This window comes from Ananas comosus, linkage group 1 (genome assembly GCF_001540865.1).
Source record: "Ananas comosus cultivar F153 linkage group 1, ASM154086v1, whole genome shotgun sequence".
Classification (NCBI taxonomy): Eukaryota; Viridiplantae; Streptophyta; class Magnoliopsida; order Poales; family Bromeliaceae; genus Ananas; species Ananas comosus.
In genome coordinates, this window is record NC_033621.1 from 7,168,086 (window position 1) to 7,188,749 (window position 20,664).

The 20,664-nt window shown below is 41.9% G+C and overlaps 3 protein-coding genes across 4 annotated transcripts; all 3 read right to left on the reverse strand.

The window, feature by feature from the left end:
- LOC109720126 lies at nucleotides 92-3,576 on the reverse strand. Its single transcript, XM_020247011.1, has 6 exons — nucleotides 2,653-3,576; nucleotides 2,459-2,537; nucleotides 1,667-1,829; nucleotides 1,159-1,256; nucleotides 441-512; nucleotides 92-353 (listed from the first exon to the last, which is right to left on the reverse strand). The coding sequence occupies exons 1-5, from the start codon at nucleotides 2,670-2,672 to the stop codon at nucleotides 489-491; spliced, it is 384 nt and encodes a 127-aa protein (XP_020102600.1). The 5' UTR covers nucleotides 2,673-3,576; the 3' UTR covers nucleotides 92-353; nucleotides 441-488.
- On the reverse strand, nucleotides 3,989-13,194 carry LOC109720102 (pentatricopeptide repeat-containing protein At3g22690-like). Of its 2 annotated transcripts, none has more exons than XM_020246994.1 (5): nucleotides 13,027-13,194; nucleotides 10,744-10,826; nucleotides 7,479-10,567; nucleotides 7,310-7,363; nucleotides 3,989-4,076 (listed from the first exon to the last, which is right to left on the reverse strand). In XM_020246994.1, the coding sequence occupies exon 3, from the start codon at nucleotides 10,424-10,426 to the stop codon at nucleotides 7,883-7,885; it is 2,544 nt and encodes an 847-aa protein (XP_020102583.1). In that variant the 5' UTR covers nucleotides 10,427-10,567; nucleotides 10,744-10,826; nucleotides 13,027-13,194; the 3' UTR covers nucleotides 3,989-4,076; nucleotides 7,310-7,363; nucleotides 7,479-7,882. The 2 variants fall into 2 exon arrangements, with proteins under 2 accessions (XP_020102583.1, XP_020102578.1); XM_020246989.1 differs by having other exon boundaries at nucleotides 10,744-10,894.
- LOC109720117 (pentatricopeptide repeat-containing protein At3g22670, mitochondrial-like) lies at nucleotides 10,924-13,028 on the reverse strand. Its single transcript, XM_020247002.1, has one exon. It carries the CDS (start codon nucleotides 12,953-12,955, stop codon nucleotides 11,132-11,134), a length of 1,824 nt encoding a protein of 607 aa, XP_020102591.1. The 5' UTR covers nucleotides 12,956-13,028; the 3' UTR covers nucleotides 10,924-11,131.

The window sequence follows — 20,664 nt, forward strand, 5'->3', positions numbered from 1 at the left end:
GGAAAACTCATTAACGGGTTTCGGATCCGATCCGTACCGTTCCTTCACAGTTTTAATTTTTCAATTTGGTCGGACCGCAAAACTATCGGCGTGTCGAAAACCCGAACTTAAGTTGATTATCAATTTCGAGTCATATCTAACACTTTAAATATCACACGATCTCTACAAAGGACTACAAGGCAAACAACAGACGGTCTCAGTTGCATATGCCTAAAATAAGATCCGTCAAATGTTATAATTTACATGCATGGCATCTCCATTTTACTACAGGAAACTGATAAACCTCCAATCTGAATTGTGCACACTTGAATATGATAGCACCTGAACCAGCCAGTATAATCCTCGTCATCTCACTGTGAAAGAGAAATATGGAGAAGCACTTTCTTACGTGCAAAAGAAAAAAAAGATTTAAGAGAAAGATTAAGTGATAATTAGCATACCTAGATATAGCTCGTTTGATGTGGATTATCAATTATTCAAGGGTTTCTTCATAAATAGACAGTTCTATCCATCTGCTTTCTAAAACAGAAAGAATCCATAATTAGCCACTCGATCAAAAGTTCATAACAGAGGAATTATATAATTCGGAATCCATCAAATGCTAGGAAACCATAAATGCAACGGCCACCTTTAATCTTAGAGACAACAAGTGTGAAGCAACCTTGGTGGAAGCATGAGAAAAGATGGGACGAGGTAATTCCCAAAACAAATAAATGTATGTTAAAGTATATACCAACCACCAGTCCACCGCTAGCTGGGTGGTACCCAGCTGGGACCACGAGGCCCTATGTTAACATGGGATTATGGAGTGGGTTATCTACATGCTGTTTCATAAATATAATTGTATGTATAAAATAAAATATTATACACCGTTCCTGAAAATTATGGTTCAACTAAGTTATCTATACGGGTATGGTTAGCACTACACGGTCAGCTAAGTTTGAAAAGCAGAAGAGAAACCATAATAAGATATAGCCTGAGCTGGAAAGCAGAAGAGGAACCGTGTTAAGATACAGAGCAGTATAGAGAAGTAAATGTACACACGCTGAACTCCTTCAATTCGGTATCAACGGTGACACCAAAAAGAAGAAACAAGATAAACAGATACTGGAGAAACAATCAAAAATAGGAAAAAATATATATATATTAAAGGAATACCTTGATCCTCTCAGCCATAATTTTAGCAAATGATAGCAGCTCGCTTTTAAGCACCTTACAATTTTCGTCACATAGATTTTTGTACCTAGTTCTCAAATCTGGAAATAAACAATGTCATATATGTGAGAGTTGCCAAAACAATATGTTGCAGATAATCAAGCAACCCAACAGGAAAAATCGGCCAAAAGCAAAACGAAAATTCCTAAAGAAGTTCGACGAACAGGTAGGGTTCAAGCCAAATCCCCTATCCAGTTGGATGGTTGTTTTCAAAAAAAGAGGGGAAAAATTTTAATTTAGTTGCAAAAGGAAATTTCTTAGACATCAGAGCTACAAAAATAGTAATCTGAATATGATGATTCCTTTCTCCACCCTATCAAAACTTAGTACTTTCAATTGATGACATTACACAACAACTATATCCTAAGGATACATAGAGGATTAAAACTTGCCAATAGTAGATCTGAATTCAAACTTAGCATTTTGGAACATTGTAAGAGGCATAAATTACCTTCACATGATTCAATATACGTTTTCAAGCAATCCTCAACCGACTGATCAACTATAGAGGGATCATCTGCATTGCCGAATAGATTAGTAATTTTGTCCTTACTTTCAGAAGATGTCCTCAAGTGCAGTTCATACAATAAATCCCGGCAAATAGGCTCCACGTGCTACAAAAACAGAATTGATAAACCAGAAGTTTTTCTCTTTATATATTGACCATCGACATTTATCTCACTTGGATACAGCACGGAGGAAAAAAAGAAAAGACTAATCACAAATTTATAAATAAACAAAATTAGGGCATATATGTGAAAGAATGAGAGTGTAACTAATTAAAAGAATGAAAAACATCAGAAAACTTGGGTGGGGGGGCAGAAATGTGACGCTTTTCCCACCATGTCTTCCTTTTAGAAATTAATTATAGATTAGAGATAGTGAGTTACAAATTGTAAAAAATGGTATATAAGTAATTAAATAATTTTAAAGGGTATGCATGTAAAAGGATGAGAATAAAGTGATTAAAAAAGGAGCAAACAAACTTGGGGAAAGCAAAAAGAAGATGGTGGCGAAATTGCGGCAATGCAACAAGCATGTCACTAAGTCTTCTTCTTTATAATAATTGTTAAAAATATGTAGGTTATAAAATTAGAGATTACGAAGAATATAGATCATGATTGTATTTTCCACTAATCTTTTTAAGTGTTTAGCCAGCAGTAGAACTAAGAGAAACCTTCTCATGAATGTATGGAAACAAAAGATACTTAATATGTAAGAGTAAAGAAAGAAGGTCCCGTACATGCAATACTTCATTCTCTAGTTCTTGGCGTTTTGCAGCCCTTTCTTTTGCTTCATACAATTCCGTTTCTGTGTCAAAGCTGCAGAAAATGAAAAGCAAAAATGTAAAGAAGTGTAGAGAAAGTTGACATATATCACATTTGGAGCACATTTGGGGAACAATGAAAAGCTGTGATCTCAAATTTTGTCTTTTACCTACTTTGCACCGAGTACATACTGTTACAGAAATCTCAAAATCCAAATGTAGCTACTCAAATGCGTGCATGGAATGCTCTTTGGAAACTTCCTCTGTATTGTTTATGTGTTTGAACATATCCATTAAACTCCGATAGCAACAAAATCGTGGTAAGGAACTTAATGCCCGGACTATTAGTGCATATGCAATATTACCATGCTTTCTTAGGCAAGCTACTGCTATGGTTTACAGAAAACTGAAGCAATGGAATGGCCAAATAAAGAAATAAAGAAATCTCCATATTTATTATTCAAGATGGAGATATGCAGCCATCCATAGGCTAGTAGTCCAGGAAAATTTTAGTGATCTTCCATCCTAACATAAGTTAAAATGAATGAGAAGAAAGACCACTGAAATATACTAAAAAAGTACTAAAGGAACACAAGCTAAAGATGACAAACTAAGATACTAGAAGAATTATTTGAACCTCTGCAGGATAGCTAGGAATTAAATACAGCATCGCAGACATGAACCATGCAAGATACCAATTTTCTTCAGCATAACAGGCATATATTAGGAAAACAGTAAAATTGGGAAGATGCAAAAGAATAATGCAAATATTAACAAGACTCCCTAAGTCCTAACAGTTAAGTGAACTTTTAAAGGACTGTAGCATTGTTTCTTACTATTCCTGCTAAGCAGCTATGCACTATAAAGTATCATTTTATTTGCAGGGGACTATCAGTAGTTAAATCGTATATTAGAATTAAAGTGGTCTTTGAAAAGCTAGGCACATTTTGCATGTGTTTAAGGAATCTCGAAGAGTTCTATAAAAGAATACAATTCGATACAAGTTTTAATACAAGAAAAGAGTGCAAATGCAAATTGTAAATAAGGCCACACAGCCCCATCATGATTCCAACACAGATAAATTCTATTGGAGAGAAGATAGGCAGACTGTTTTTACTGAGTCAAGAGCGACTTTAGAAGGGCCCCCAATTTCTCGCTGAATTCTTTTGGAGAACTTCGCGCACCTTTCTTTAATGACAAATAATCCTAAGAAAATCATAGAAAAACAAAAGTGGTAAATGAGCTTGAAAGGCGGGACTTAAAATGGGAAGCACATTTGAGAAATACAATACCTCATTAGACTCTAAAGAATTGATACTCTCCTTGACAACCTTTTCACAGAAAAAGCTCGATACCATCACCTACATGTGTATTAGATGAATGTAAATCATAAGAAAAACAATTTTATTGCGTGAGAAAACATCCGATATGCAGTCGTTTGAATTACCCTGTGAGCAGGAAGGTCAAGTCTCTTGTTTTGTCGGATAGCTTCCCATATCCCTTTTGCACTAAATGAAAAATCAGAAGCTGATACCTTATCTTGCCGGAACCCCACAAGAGAATTTGTAGCAAACCATTCTCTCAACTTCGCGACCTGAAAATAAAGAATGTGATGATAGTTTTGATAAACGCTTCTAGAGCTTGATTAAAAAATTATCTAAAAGCCACTATTTTATGATGCAGTTGTTTCTCATAAATCTTTGCCAATCTTAACATACACTCAAAAACTAATTTATATGCAGATATAATGCCCACAATTCAGGGGGCAGATATGAAGCGTCATGCATGACAAATACAACAAATGGAGCCTTAGAGGAAAAGTCTTAATAAACCATCATTTTCATGTTAGGATATCCTGAGAAACTAAAACAGAGAAAACTTCATGCAAATTCGAGTATAAGTAGAGTGAAAGCTTCATTGGTACCAAAGTAGGTTCCTAAGGCCGCTATCTAGCCTTCAAACATGACTTTTGAAGCTTGCTTTGACAGGTCCGGACTCAGCTCCATTTTACTTCCTTTCTTTCTAGTCAGAGTCATGGCCTTTCCATAAAATGGGTCCGAGGGAAGGTAACAGGTCTGTCTGTTGGAGGTAGAGGTATGGGTCAATGAAGAGCTTTAGAACTTGTCTACTGAAGGTCAAAAGACCACTACTGAAGGTCAAAAGGCCACTACTGTTCAACCTACTCTCTACAATACCAATCGCCGATGGAGAACATCTAGGCTTCGCCGCTTGAGAACACCCGCGGATAGCAACCGAGGGGAGAGACCGAATGGTCCCCCCTCGTATAGGCCTCGCCGATTGAGAGGAATCAGTCCCGTCAGGGTATGGGATTGCACGAGTTATGGATGTGTCGTACTTGAATTCATCTCTTGTGAAGTTGTCTCTGCTCTAGCCGCAAAGCCTCCCCTTAAGGCCTGCCTCGGCCTCAGCCTCACCTACTCCAGTAGAGTAAGAAGCGAAAGGGAATCGAAGAGCCAGAGTCATTCTGGAAGTCGATGCTCCGAGTAGTGAAGGTAAAATCACTGTTCCTTTCATAAGTCATTTCCATCTCTATCTCTTTTTCCGAGCTCTCTACTTCGTAGTACTAGGTGAAAAGTCATAAAGTTTGAAAGAACCCAGCGTGACCGATGCTTTATTAGCTATTAAGCTATCCATAAATCGAAAACTAATATAATTAGGATTGGGATCGGGTGAGCAGCCAAGAAATTGGCAAGAGCCTGCCCTTTTACTTCTTTTTGTAGGACGTAAGTGATTTATTAAAGTATGTCGTTCACGGTACATATCATATTCAGCCAGAGCCGCTCCCGTATAAGGAGCGAGGTATTGGTTTGTAGCAGGTGAATCCGCCGTTTCAGCTACGACAATAGTGTATTCCAGGAGCCGGGTTCAACATCAAGAGCAAATGCAGATCCAGTGACTCGCCGATTGAGAGGAATCAGTCCCATCAAGGTATGGGATTGCACGAGTTATGGATGTGAGGACCATTCTTAACAAGTGCGGGCCGTTCACATGAAAGAAAAGAAGAAATCCTTTCTTCACGGTCGGGCGCATTTCTCAAAATCCTCCAGGATCACAAATGGAACGCTAAGCAAGGGTGGGGAGGCTGCGAGCTCCGCGTTGAACAGAAAGAAGCAAGCATGCATGAAGCAACCTATACTGTGGCTCCATACCCAGAGGGAATGGAGCAGGAAAGGTTGCTTCCCCAACGGCCATGTAGGGGGATACGTGGCCTATTCCCAGAGGTAGGTTCAAGTTCAGTTTTGAACCTACCTAAGGCCCTAAGACCCTTTCTTTTATTCTTCATAGCAGTAAAAAGTATATATCTATTCTCCGTACCAGTCTATCTATGGACCTTAGCAGAAGCGAGATAACTGCCATTGGCGGGCCTGGTCAATCATTTTGTCTTAGCTCCATACAAATTTATGCCGTATGGAGCCATCGTCGCTTTCGACCCTTCTCTTTTTCCAAAAAAGGATTCTTTTCATTTTGGGTATGATGGACATGGACTCCGTAATTACTGTGGCTCCATACCCAGAGGGAATGGAGCAGGAAAGGTTGCTTCCCCAACAGCCACGTAGGGGGATACGTGGCCTATTCCCAGAGGTAGGTTCAAGTTCAGTTTTGAACCTACCTAAGGAGCTTATCGCGTGCAAGCACACACCCATGCGCTTACACGCTTTAAGCTCACTGCAAGGAAGATTGGGGGAGCAATCTTCCCTGCCTATTCTCCTTGGGGAGGAGAACAGGCAGGAAAGATTGCCCCCCCTTTATGCGCGCATACGGGTAATTCTCCCCAGAGAATTACCTATGCGCATGTGTGTGAGTAGGTAATTCTCCGTAAAAGAATTGGTGTATTCCTTTTTTAAAAAACTCCAAGTAGATGGTGAATAAGATTTCCTCATAAGATCGAAGGCTTCTTTCAGATTCACGCGTGCTAGTATTCCAGGCATAAGAAGACCTACTTTTTCTAAAGTAGGACGATTCTTCTTAATGAACTCCAATACTTTTTTATTTATCTGAAATCCTTGGTTCTGAAGCCCATTCAATATGGAGCACATTTCCTTATACTTATCATAGCATCTAAAAAGAATATGGCAAACATGACACATGTAAAGAGAAGACAAGGAACGTCTAGGAGTCTCGATTCCCAAGGCAAATTGACGAAGAATTAAGGTTTAACTCCACAATACCCATCAGTTTTAGTTATAAATGGAGTTTAGTCATTCGGAAGGCTGCTGGTGGAGTAGTACTTAAAAGGAGAATATTACTACTATTGAAAAAGCATCTCTCCTAGCAATATGCACCAGATGATAGGATATTGGCATGACAATGATGACATACTACTACAATTTATGTATGATAGTAGAAGGACAAAAAATAATACTCTACTTACTCTTTTCATGACATGTTATCCATAAACGGACAGCTTCTATAGACAACAACTCCAAGCCCCATTTTCAAGCTATGAATTCTTATGAGTTAAATCTTCCAAATCTAATGAACATTTACCAAGTTCTTGAGAAATCATAATTTGATTGGAACTGTTTTTCATACAAAAGTCGGATTCAGAAATATGGTACACAAAGCTTTACAACAATAACTGAAAACCAGCTTACTACCATTGCAGGACAACAGTTCCTTATCACCTTATAGTAAGTTCCTCGTTAAATCATCTAGGGGGTATTTTATTACATTTGTGAGGGTTGAAGTCATACGTTAAGATGTCAAGTACTATACAATAGACCAGATTGTCTAATAACCCAGGCTACAAATAGAAAAAAGAAAAAAAAAAAGGCACGTTTTTGCTACTAAGCGCTAACTACATACCTCTCTTTTGAACTTCTGTTCTTGAATTTTGTCAGGCAATGCTACTACAAACACCTTCACATCAATGTACATGTCAAAACATTAAGTGAAAATTGAGGAGAAAAAAGAGAAAAGAAAACAAGAATAATAAGAATTTAGCAAAAAGTATAGAAGCATAATGCTAACGAACCTCAATATAGTCACGGAATAACACTCTTGGCCTACCAGGTTGGTAATGTATGGACTTCCATAATTTAGTTCCCGAAGCTTGACCAAACTTCCATTTCAGTGCCAAATGTCAGTTTCAATCCTCAAGTTTGATCTCTATTAAAATCCATCTCCAATCAATTTTACCCTTGTTCTCAAAGTCTTAATTTTATCTAAGTCTCACAACAGTGCTAAATTTTACAGACCAAATTGTTATAATTGAATCTGTACGAACAAAATTTAACATTTAAGTTTCGCATATTAACTCTAGTTGTTGATGATTATTAGGCAGTCGCCGTAGAGTTAAATCCCGTCCTTGCCCTTACATGTGAAATGAGTAAACTTAAAGAATGTTCTGCACCGTAAATTAACCAAACAGAGGATTTTTCACCAATAATCCATGCAAGAACACACTCCCTCTCTGAAATGATGGAATCTATTGTTATCTCTAATTGTAATTTCTCGTTCATAGACCGCAGATACAACCTTCATGAACGAGTGACAATCAACACAAATCCTCAGGTTCTTCACGATGCGAATAGGTAACCCGCGACTTGTGCTGATAAGCCCGAATGCTACAGCTATCCTCTCGCTGTGCAGACTCAGAAGATCTTCCTTCTCCTCTTCTTCCACGTTGAGCATGACATTAGCCAGATCGCGCGAATAGCAAGCACTGGAAGCTCTTTCACTCATCTCAGAGAGCATCGCAACTATCCGATCCATTTTAGGATGGGACACATCACTCGAAGTAAACTTGTGGATCGTTCCGCATACATCAATCTTACTAGAGCCGATAGTCTTTCGAACCCCTTTATCTCGCATAGACAACCTCACCTTTGCAACATCATTCCACCGTCCTGCCGAAGCGTACATGTTCGATAGAAGAATACGAGCGCCACTTTTCTCTGGAGCCGACTCTAGAACTTTCTTTGTTGCATATTCTGCCATTTCAATGTCACGGTGAATGCGGCTAGAAGCTAATAGTGCCCTCCATATTACATCATTAGGCTCCATCGGCATGCTCTCAATGAGAGCTTGTGCTTCCGCTAATAGACCAGCACGACTAAGGAGATCAACCAAGCAACCGTAATGGACTATTTGCGGGGTGAAGCCATAAGTGTTGCTCATTGAATGGAAAAACGTGCAACCCTCTTCGACTGACCCCGCATGGCTGTACGCTGTCAGTACCCCAACAAACGCCAAGCCATCAGGTTTCACACCGTGATTGATCATTTCTGAGAAAAGCTTAAAAGCTTGATTACCATTACCCTCGAAAGCCATTGCCCCAATCGCGGCAGTCCAAGCTGCAACATCTTTAATAGGCATCCTGCCGAACACATGCATCGCGCTTCGTGAATCACCACATCTAGAAAACATGTCGACCAACGCGGTTCCTAGTCTAACATTGCGTGAGATTCGTTTCTTTTGTGTATAGGTGTACACCCACTTGGCGAGATCAAGAGAACCGAGATACCCACATGCTGAAGCTACGCTAACCAATGTAGCCGTATCAGGTTTTAGTTCTGAATCTTGCATTTTCCTGAAAAGCTCAACAGCTTCCTCAAGTTGACTGTCCTGTACTAGAGCACAAATCATTGTATTCCAAGAAATAAGATCTCTTTCAGGCATCATGTTAAAATGCTCCCAAGCGGAGGTGTAATCACCATTGATAACAAAACCATTTATAATGGTGTTCCAAGTTGCCAGAATCTTGATACGAATTATGTCAAATACCTTCCTTGCAGCTTTCTCATTGCGGCATTTCATGTACATGTCTATGACTGAATTGTTCACAACATCCCAACAGTCAAGCCCATTCCTCAATATATAAGCATGTAATTGTTTTCCTACCTGAATAGCACCTAATTGTGCAGATGCGGAGAGTCCAGCAAGCACAGTAACCCTATCTGGCCGTTGTTTAGAAAGAAGCATTTCATTAACGACACAAAGAGCCTCCTTTGCCATCCCATTGCGTGCATAATTTGAAACCATTATGTTCCAAAGAACAATATCTCTGTATTTGCAATCATCAAAGATTTGTCTTGCTTTCTCTGTAGCCCCGCAACTCATGTACATATCGATGATTGGATTGACCAAAGAGCTAGACCCAACACCAGAATTCGATATATATGAGCAAATCTTCTCCCCCTGCATGAGATCTTGCAACCGTGCACAAGCCGAAAGCACGCAAGCCATGGTGACGGAATTGGGTTCGATTCGGCCATCCCTCACCATATCATGAAACAAAGAAATAGCCTTTTCTGAGCAGTCCCCCTTAGCATAACCATCAATTAGACTAGTCCATGAGACTACATTTCTTTGCAGCATTCCATCAAACACCCGTTGAGCACAACTCATTTCCCCACACTCAACATAGAAGTGGACCAAAGAATTCTGGATAAAAAGGTCACCTTGGACTCCTCCCTCTTCTCCTATCTTGAGTAAAACCCCATGTAATTGCTGTCCTTCCTCAAAAGCTAAGATCTTTGAGCAAACGGTGAGCAGAGGAGGGAAACTAAAGCGATCGGGAACAACCCCAACACTTACCATTCCAATGTAGAGCTTAAGAGCTTCATCAAGAGAACCAATAGAGGAGTAACCTCTAATGAGAGAGTTCCACAAGAAGGGGTCGGCTTCTTCCTCTTCCTCTGCTTCTTCCTCCCGCAAAAGCTCAAAGGCCTTAATGGCGTAGTGTAAGCTCTCCGAAGTGGGTATTTTGGAGTACGCGGCGACGAGCTTTGAGACGGATGAGGGGAGATAGAGGAGGCCATTTACGGTCATGTTGCCATGGATTTGGGCGACTTCTTTGAGGTTTGTGCATAATTTGAGAGACGCGGTCGGCGCGGAGGCATCGATTGGTTCAATAAAGGAGCGAGCTTTGGGAGAGGGCCTTGGGGTTGTCAAACAGGGGGAGAGAGTGGTGGTCGCCATAAGTAAATGAGGTGGAGCTCCACGTTTTAGCTGATCCACTAATTAGTCATCTTCTTCACACCTTATAGGAGTAGGTGAGGAGCTCGATGAGAAAAGATGGGATGAGGTAATTCCCAAAACAAATAGCTGACTTGGATAAATCTGCAGAAAAGTTTGCAAATCGGAATGAGTAAGGACAAGCACGCAGTGGGTTAATCCTAAATCCTGATTTGAGGCAACAGTTAGATATACTAGTCTCAACTTTGATATAAACTATTAAGCTTTTACTTTGGAAAATAATCCAATAACTAGTAGTCTTTGGATTGAAAGGAGCCTACCTTTAAGACGGAGAAAAATACATTCCAAGGTATCCATACTTAAACAATTGTTAATGGTCAATCGTGGGTCCAGCGATGGGTGCCTAGACATGTATGAGAATCATTGTTCAACAAAGCACCAATAAGCGATAAAGCATTTGTTGAAAACATGCTGCAAGAAGGACAATTAACACGCGATGATAAAATACCCAAAAAATTTTAAAAGCCTAGATAATTGCACTTGTGCACTGCATCAGCAGAAAAAGACAAAAAAGAAAAAGAAAACGAAAAAGAAAACAGAGAAAATAGTTCACCATTTGCTAGCATATTTTGGAAAACCAATCATGACAAGCCAATATGTGAAAACATGTGAAACTTCCAAACTTATTAGCAAGTTTTGAAAAACCAATCATGACAACCCAATAGATTGTTGTCTAGTCTGGTTCCTATTGGCCACGGCTCGCTGACGAGGTGGTTTCAAAGTCTCTGCCTTAATCATCAATTGGTGAATCTTTCTCTTCGCTTTGTCCATATTCTTCCTTTCAAGTGCCCCCATTAGCATATTGTATGTATTGTCGTTGGGAATCAAACCCCTCAATACCATCTGCTCGAAAAATAGGCACGACCGCTCTAACTTACCGTTTCGACAAAGCCCGTTAACTAATAGAGTATAGGTGCTAAAGTCAGGGCTGATATCTTTCCTAAGCATATGACCTAATAAAAAATATAGTATCTTCACCCATTGCCTTTTACAACACAGTTTCAATAAGGGCGTATAAGTCTTTACGTCCGGCTTGCACGAGGTCTCTTCCATTTTAACCAGCAACTTTAGGGCATTCTCCTCCTGAGAATGATCACAGAAAGCTGAAATCAATGTATTAAATGTATTCACATTTGGAGATATCCCACTTCCGCACATCTCCTCAAATATATTATTGGCATCTCGTAACCATCCAGCTCTACCGAGTATATAGATTAAAGAGTTGTAGAACGAAGTGTCTGGAATACAACCATCCTTCTTCATTTTATCAAAAATTTCGAGAGCTTCTTGGGTTTTCTTTGCCTTCCCCAATGAATGCATTACAATAGTGTAAGTAACAACATTTGGATTACAACCTTGGGCATGCATCTCATCAAGAACTGCATCGACCATTGTGAAATTCTTGTCCAAGCAATATGCTTCAATTAGACTAGTGTAAGTTATAACACACGGATAAAAACCAAATTGTCGCATTTCCTTCATAGTTTCTCGAGCCTCTTCTAGCTTTTGAGCTTTGCACCACCCATGGACCAAAGTATTAAAACTACTGGCGTCGGGTGGTATCTCACTCCTTAGCTCCAGAAAGGCATCTCTTGCACGCCTCACACTCCTCTCCTTACACAGGGTATCCAATAGCACATTCATGGCTTGGGTATCTTTCTCAACTCCGAAATGCTCGAAGCCGTTAAACGCATTTATCGCCTCACTCCACCTTCCGGCGCCGGCAAGTCTTCTCATGACCTTTGTCATAGTTGCTAGAGACACTAAACCCCCGAGTCGAACCATCTCCTCGATCAATCCCCACATAGTATCAAATTGCTTAAATTTACCTAAAATGTCGACCATCACGTCGTAAGTATCAGCCGAGTGCATATAGTAATTTCTCTGGGTACCAGCCCACATGAAGAAACCAAAAGCAGGAACCCAATCATTATTAAACCTCTGCAATATCTTATCAACCAAGGGCTTAGAGATCCTGATAGAGCACCCATCATCGATAGCTATAAGCACTGCCTCAGGAGACGAGAAATTAGAGTTTAAAATGCGACTAATTTGCTCAACATCCACCTCAAAATCGGTGATATCACGAGAAACAGCCCTAAAAGAAACCTTCAAAGAGTTGGGGGGTTTCGAACTGTTAATGCTATAGTCTGAGAATTTGACTTCGGGTGGGAGAACAAACTCATCATCTGAACCGACATAAGACGGATCATCCTCTGGGTACATAAACCAATCGGGGAGCTCCAGCGATTCCTGTGATTCGACTAGATTACAGAATCCACTTGAAATGCTGGAAAGGGCCCCATTTTTTCGACTTCTTGATGCCAAAAACAGCGGCGCCGCTGCAAGGATGCTTCGGCAACCTCTCATGCTTCCAAAACCCAGATGCCAATAATTGCAGCAAATTTGTATATTTGACAACCAAATCAACGAAATTAAACAGTATACGTGGTCGAATTTTGCAAGATGCATGTAACAACCCTGAAGAATAAATGGTAGAAGTAGTAGTTAACAGAGGGAGTTAGCAAAAATGTCAACTTTACACAGTAGAGCAGAGATAAGCGGCTGCAGCAGTTGAAGAAGGGCGAGCTTGGCGGAACGATTCGACGAGGGTTGTTCGGGTGGAACTCCGGCGGAATAACGGGGCTAGGGCATCCTCGGAGCGGAGAGAGCGGAGGAAGGATCGAGGGGGTAGGAAGGCTCCAACAGAATCTACGTATTCCGGGAAGAAGGAAGTACTCAAGCCCCTGCGGGTCGAAGCTTCAGGATCTCGGAGCTGAGGCAAAAGGCGGACCCACTACCCGTCCCTTGGCGGAGCGGACGGGAGGGCGACCCGACATCCACCGCCCGACCGCAGAGCCGCGGGTAGGATGGTCGAATCTTCGGAGCGGAGCCAAAAGGCGGACCCGCTACCCGTCCCTGGCGGAGCGGACAGGAGGGGCGACCCGACATCCGCAGCCCGACCGCAATCACTCTCTCTCTCCGGGCCTGTCAACCCATCCGAGGCCCATAACCCGTTCGCATATCGACCCACCGGGCCCGCCTTCTTATTAACAAATTGCTGTTAAGCACTTGTAGGATAGTTTAATTTCATTTCGGTACAAATTGTTGAGACTATATATACCTAAAGGTGTCTATGGATCGGGTCGGGACTNATTTGGAAGCAATTCCTTTTCATTTTGACATTATTTGAGCCGAATTAGAAATAGAATCGGCTCCAATTCCAATACATGGCCGTTTTGCACTACCACTTCGCACTGAGCTCTTCAAAACCCTTTGAAAACACACCCTTGGCTTTTCCAAAACTTCACAATTGATTCGGAGATACTACAATGTATCCTTCCGCCTTACTTTAATTCTTTTAATCAAAGTTAGGGTCGGAAATCCGAAATTCTCTTTACTCTCTTTACATTTCGTTTCGCGCCCAATTTGCGCCGACACACTTATTTCTCTTTGGAACTCATTCCAACGCATCACAAATCCCTCGGGGATGATGTCCAACTAGCTCAATCCTCACTTTGACCCTCTAGGTCAAAGTTGACATCGCGACTCCAAGTTTCCATATGTTACAGGGGCTATTTGAGCGGGTCTAGGTAGTGACTACCCGTATACTACCCGTTCAAGACCGGGTACAGGTCGGGTCTAAATCGGGTACGGGTACCCGTATACATATTTTTTTTATAGACTTTATTAAATTGTTTGGGCAAAACTTGTTTCGGCTATTATATTGACCGATTAAAAGTCTAAAATTCAAAATAATTTTATATGTAAACACATAAAAATAAGAAAATTATGATACCATGTTATAGATGAAGAGAATATAAGTTGTAGTAATTACTAATATTATATACTAACATTCAAAAAAAAGGAAAAAAAATAAAGATGAATCGAAAAATTTATAAATAGAATATTCATTAGAAAAAACTAGGTTGTCGACTATGATTGGAGAAGGGATTTGGAAAAAACTCACTTGTGTCATGCCTGTAAAGGATTAATATTGCTGATGATGACAGCGATGGAAATATTGTTTCATAAAAAACTCTTAGGTGGAAATGAAACAAAAAGATAAAGAGTAAAAAACAAAGAGTAAAAAAATTAGAAAAAAGAAAGTAGTAAAAGAGCGATTGGGGTTCAGTGTTTTTCTAGAATGAAAATACTTAGAGATCCCTCATCTATAAGTCCTATTAAAATTGATCCCTCAACTTTAAATGTTTTAATCTTTTTTTACTATCGGATATTTCATAGGGTACAGGTCCGAATTTGAAAACTATTCCGGACCCTACCCATTTAAAAGTTGGGTTTGGGTCGGGTCCAAATCGGGTATGGGTATAAAATATCCGGACCCATACCTGAAACTTTAATGGGTAATTTCTTTTACCCGTATACTATTCATTTTTATCGGGTCCTATTCGGATCCGGATAGGGTCCGGGTAGGGTCCGAGTCGGGTATGGTATATCAGATATTTTGGACAGCTTTATATATACCAGAATGTAATAGCAAAAGGGACATGAACGAAATTGGTATTACTTTCTTCCTAATTCTCCTGTCGCTCTTCTTTCCCCCCTGCTCTGCCTTCTCCCTCTCAATCTCCTCTTCCCCAATCTCTCTCAACCTATTCCTATCCTCTTCCCTCTTCTATCCAGCAATCTTTAACTCCCAACCGGACACCATCATCCTTCCTGCCGTCCTCGTCTCAGCGACATCTCATCATCAATGGGTTGCAAGTCCAGGTCTTTACAATGTAGCCCCCCGAATTTCCCAGGAGCTAAAGCTTCCGACTTTTAGTCATCTTTGCAATAGATACACCAATGGCAATAGCGAGAGATGCATATTCAGAACAGAAAATGAGGTCATATATGAAGAAAAGAGGTACCTTTTTCTCCTGATTCTCCTCTTCGATTGAGATAGAGAGAGTTGAGGATGGGGCAACTCGTTCCCGCAAATTTTCCTCAAAAACCCGTCCAAATACATCATCTCCGAAGAAAACCCATCGCCATTAATGGCGTCCGAGAGCGGCAGCAGAGCTCGATGGGGTCGGCCACAGTGAAGAAGACGACGACGAAGAAGAGATGATCCATACGCCTTCGCCGTAGTTATCGTAACATTACGGCTTTTATTGGCCGAGTGGGCCAGCCCAATGGGTCCAACTAGCCCATTTTGAGGACAGTGGACGCTTATAGCGCCCAAGTTGGAGAGAGCAAAATTTTTGTCTAGCTGTAAAAAATATAACGAATAACAATTTAGTCCCTGAAGTTTGATTCGGCTTTCAATTTCACCCATAGAAATAAAATTATAATAATTTAGTTCCTGAAGCTTGACCAAACTTTCATTTCATTGCCAAATGTCAGTTTCAATCCTCAAGTTTGATCTCTGTTAAAATCCATCTCCAATCAATTTTACCCTTGTTATCAAAGTCTTAATTTTATCCAAGTCCCACAACAGTGCTAAATTTTACAGACCAGACCAAATTTTTTTTTTTTTTGAGAAAAAGGTAGCATACTACTCGCTTCATTCATTGGAAAGATGAACTAGGCTGGTGAGGCAACAATGGCCTCGGAGGGAGCGAAAAAAAAAAACTACCGACTAAAACTGAGCCTCCGATTAGCTAGGAGGAGCAGTTCCCAAAGATTCAACAGCTGCTTGATCCTACAAGATACCAGGATGGGGTACGCCCGGGCCTTCCTAAAGATCACGTCGTTCCTGATCTCCTAAATAACCCACCAACAGGCTACCAATCCGGTTATCTTTGGCCTCGTTGATTGCGATCCAATCCTAGCCATCCATCTATCCTAGACCGACATCACATCTTCCCCCCAATCAGTCGGCTGGACGTTATCCAAGGACGTCCACAGTAGGAATTTCAAAAAGACGCACTGTGTGAAAAGATGATTGACGGTTTCCTCTTCGCACCCACACAACACACAGGCAGTATTACCTGTCCATCCTCTCTTTAAAAGGTTATCTGTAGTAAGAGGTTTCTTTTTAAGGATAATCCAGCAGAACACTTTCACTTTTAGGGGTACTCGTAGTCTCCAAATCTTGCTTGACCGAATATCCCTAGTGCCCCCATCGATTAGCATCGAGTAGGCCGATTTCATCGAGAACCTCCCGTCAGAACTCCATTACCACTGTACCCTACCAGGTCTATGGTCTAGTTGGTAACTGGATATCCTATTTGTAAGTGCGAATTGACTAGGGCTCAGCTCAAGTCCACTAGGAGTGACGCCACTAAGGATCTTGCTCCAATTCCATCCGTCGCTTGTCAGGCAATCATTGATTTTCTAGTTTATCTGTTGTGAAAGGGAATAGACCTCAGGAAAGGACGAAGCCAGCGTCTTATCCCCACACCAGCGATCGGACCAAAAATCAATAGTATGCCCATTACCCAATTTGAAGTAGGTTCCCCATTGGAAGATTGTGTTAAGACTAAGCACTCCCTTCCACCAGTAAGTGCTGGGTCTAAAGGATCTGCCCTCCTTCAATGGCCTTCTTTTGCGATAGTACAGGTCATGTATAAGTTTATTCCACTGTAGCTCGGGCGCCGAGAAAAATTTCCACCACTATTTAGTGAGGAGAGCTCGGTTCATCGTGGCTAGGTCTAGGATATCTAGCCTACCCTCTTTCTTACTCCTACAAATGTTCTTCTAGGCCACCAGACTCCCCCTGCCTGGTGAGTTGTATCTTTCGTTCCAGAAGAAGTCTCGACGTAGAGCCTCGATATGCTTGATTACCCATTTGGGTGCCTTGAACATCGACAAAAAATAAAGAGGGAGGTTGGTTAGGACCGCATTGACCAGAATAAGTCTACCTTCTCTCGATAGAAGCTTCGCTTGCTACCCGTCAATTTTGCTTTGGATATTCCTGATAAGACCCGTCCAGGCCTTCTTGGAAAGGGGTCGGGTGGCTAAGGGCAAGCCTAGGTACTTGGTCGGTAGGTGTCCTACTTTACAGTCGAGAATATTCGCCAATTGTGTTGCCTTCCTTTTCGCCTTTCCAGTGTTGTAAAGTTTCAATTTCTCCATGTTGATTTTCATCCCTGATGCCCATTCGAAGAGATGCCACAAGAATTTGAGATTTCTTATATATCTTTTCTTTGACTCACAAAAGAAGAACGTATCATCTGCAGACTGGATAAGGGTAATCCTGGACTGATCAGAAGGACCGATGCCTTTGATGAGGTTGTTAGATATTGCTTCGTTCGTCATCCGGGCGAGGCATTCTGCAACTAAAAGAAAAAGGAAAGGGGAAAGGGGGGGTCTCCCTGTCTTATCCCCCTCTTTATTTTAATCCAATTGGTTACCTCACCATTAACCAAAATAGCTACCTTGGCAAAGCAGACGCATAACTTAATCCATCCACACCACTTATATTCAAATCCCCACCACTCAAGCACTCTAAATAGGAATGGCCAATAGATTCTATCGTACGCCTTTTCGAAGTCCACCTTAACACCTACCCCCTCTACACCCTGCTTACCGCCCTATCCTAGCAGCTCGTAAACAGCAGCAAAAGCATCCGTGATATTCCTCCCCTTTAGAAAAGCTGATTGAGTGGGGGCAATCAGTTCGTTCATAACCGACTCAAGTCGGTTGGCCAAAACCTTAGAGAGAATCTTCTATATCCCGTTTAATAGGCTAACAAGGCAGAAATCGCTCACCTGCTTGGCCCCTTCCTTTTTTGGTATTCAACAGAGGAGAGCGTAATCAAAGGGACCAGTGGATAAGGTTTCCTCAGACATCTCTTGAAAAATACTTGTAATGTCCTCCTTCAAAGTATCCCAGAAGGTTTGGTAGAAGCTCAACGGGAACCCATCAGGGCCCGGCGCCTTATCCCTCCCGAGTTGAAAGACTGCTTTTTTAATTTCGTTCGTGCTAAAAGGTCCCGTTAAAAGAGCAAGGTGGGCTGTAGTTACCCGGTTTGAATTAAATAGTCCACTCCAATCCCCGAAGGAAGACGGGGCCATCTCGTCCGATGTAAAGAGCTGCATGAATTTGCGAAAGAAGTAATTCTTTTTCTCCCCATCGGTTTGGAATACGACCCCATACTCTTCAATCGTACCAATCCCGTTAGCGTTTCTCCTACCGTTAGCTGTGGAATGAAAGAATTTGGTATTTCCGTCACCCTCTCTTAACCAGTGTTGTTTGGCTCTGGTTCTCCACAAAGATTCTTCGTCTTTCAGTACCTTACTTAAGTGTCCCTTAAGCTCTTCCCTTTTTGAGAACCGATCTTGGGGGAGCTCACTCAGCTCTTCCTCTCTATCGATATCTCTAATTTTCTCCATAAGTTTGGTCTTTTCGCCTCTAATAGTATAATACTCTGCCGCACACTACTTTTTAATTCTCCTCCGATAGTGTCGGAGCTTCGCCATGAAAGAAAGAGCAGCCGACTTATTATAAATACCTTCTCTCCACTAACCAGGTACTTTTGATAGGAAGTCCTCATGATTTAGCCAGGCTTCCTCAAATCGAAAAATGTTCTTCTTCCTTGTAACAATTTTGTCAGCAGTTAAGAGGATATGACAGTGGTCCGAAGTTACTATGGAGAGGGTTTCGACCTTGGAAATCGAAAATTCCTGGTCCCACTCCGTCGAGACAAGGAATCGATACAGTCTAGCAAGGGTTGGGTTCTGCTGCATGTTGGACCACGTGAATGATTGATTAATCATAGGAAGATCGATCAGCTCTAGGTTGTATATGAGATTGTTGAATAAAGTCGTCGCTCGGGAGCTCCAAGTCTTTCCCCTCCGCTCATCTTGGTTCCTAGTATTGTTAAAGTCACCGCACATAACCCACTTACATTTACAACACCCCTTCAGTAGTGCCAATTCTGCAAAAAAATCCTCCTTACCGTCCCAAGTTGTTGGGCCATAAACGTTTATAATGAAAAAACTCGTCCCGTCCTTGGCAAAGGCTAGATGGACAGTGATGGAGTACTTTCGTACAATGACCTCAAGACAGGTGAAGATACGGGAACTCCCCAGCATGTAATCAACCCCCCAGATCCACCGTTGGATTCAATAAACACACATTTGTCAAGAAAGGATCCACCAAAACTCCAAAGAAAAGAACCCGGAATTTGACTGACTTTCGACTCTTGCAAACACACCACCACTTTACAAACCTTAGAGATTACATCCCTGACAACGAAATGCTTAGAAGGATCATTAAGCCCTCGAACATTCCAACTACAGACTCGAAACATCAAAGAACAATAAACACCCAACAACAAAAAGTCCTCAAAAAAGGTCTACTGTCCACGACGCTGTTCCAACGACCACTCATTTGTTCACAAACGCGACGAGGTTCGCCGTCTCGTCACCTCCCAAGATCACTCCACACCGTCGGCCCTTGTGGATAGTTTTCTTCAAGACAGACTCTGGAAATGAGCCATTCCCACCTTCACGAAGCCTCGCTTTTCTTGCCATAGCTCGATTGATGATAGGTGACTTAATAGCATTTATGAGTCGAAAGCTAACTCTACGGGGAGTTGGGCTCTTTGCTGGGTCAGTCGACTTAGAAGAAACTAGTCGTGGCATCACCCAGCTCTCATCAAGGCCCCCATGAACCGGTCCCGAGTGAAGGTCCAAGTCGGTATTAATTACCCTACCAGCACACAAACTCAGCAGGGGCTGGCATGACTCGAGTTCCCTACCGCAATCGTAGTGAACGGCACCGAGGTTGGGCTCTTCCCCAACCAGATCTACAGGGCCTCCAAGAGACACCCCGGTCAGCCCACTTATCCCCCAAAAATTCACTTGGAAGAGCGGCCCCCAAAGCCCTACCCCGCGCCCCCTCAATTGACTAAATGGGCCAGTTACAAAGGCCCAGATCCAATCCCTCCCCAGGAATCCCTGACTTAGCCCAACCACCAGCTTACAGCCCTTTCCCCCAGCAAGCAGCTTCACATGGCCCTCTGCGTCCGCCATAAATGACCATGCATACTCCTTCCCATGACCTTCTCTGCCCTCCATAATGGCTCCGGCGACTTGACAACCTGCCTAGGGACAATATCCGAGGATTGATAGGGCCTTATCACCTTCTCGGAACCCACGAACTCATTGGGAGGAAGCTTTTCATCCCTACACATCCTTTCTCGAGTAAGGGGAGAGGGGGTTTCGAAAATCAGGAAATAGGAAGATAGTTTCCCAGACCTCCCCCGCATCCACCCATATTCGTGCAAG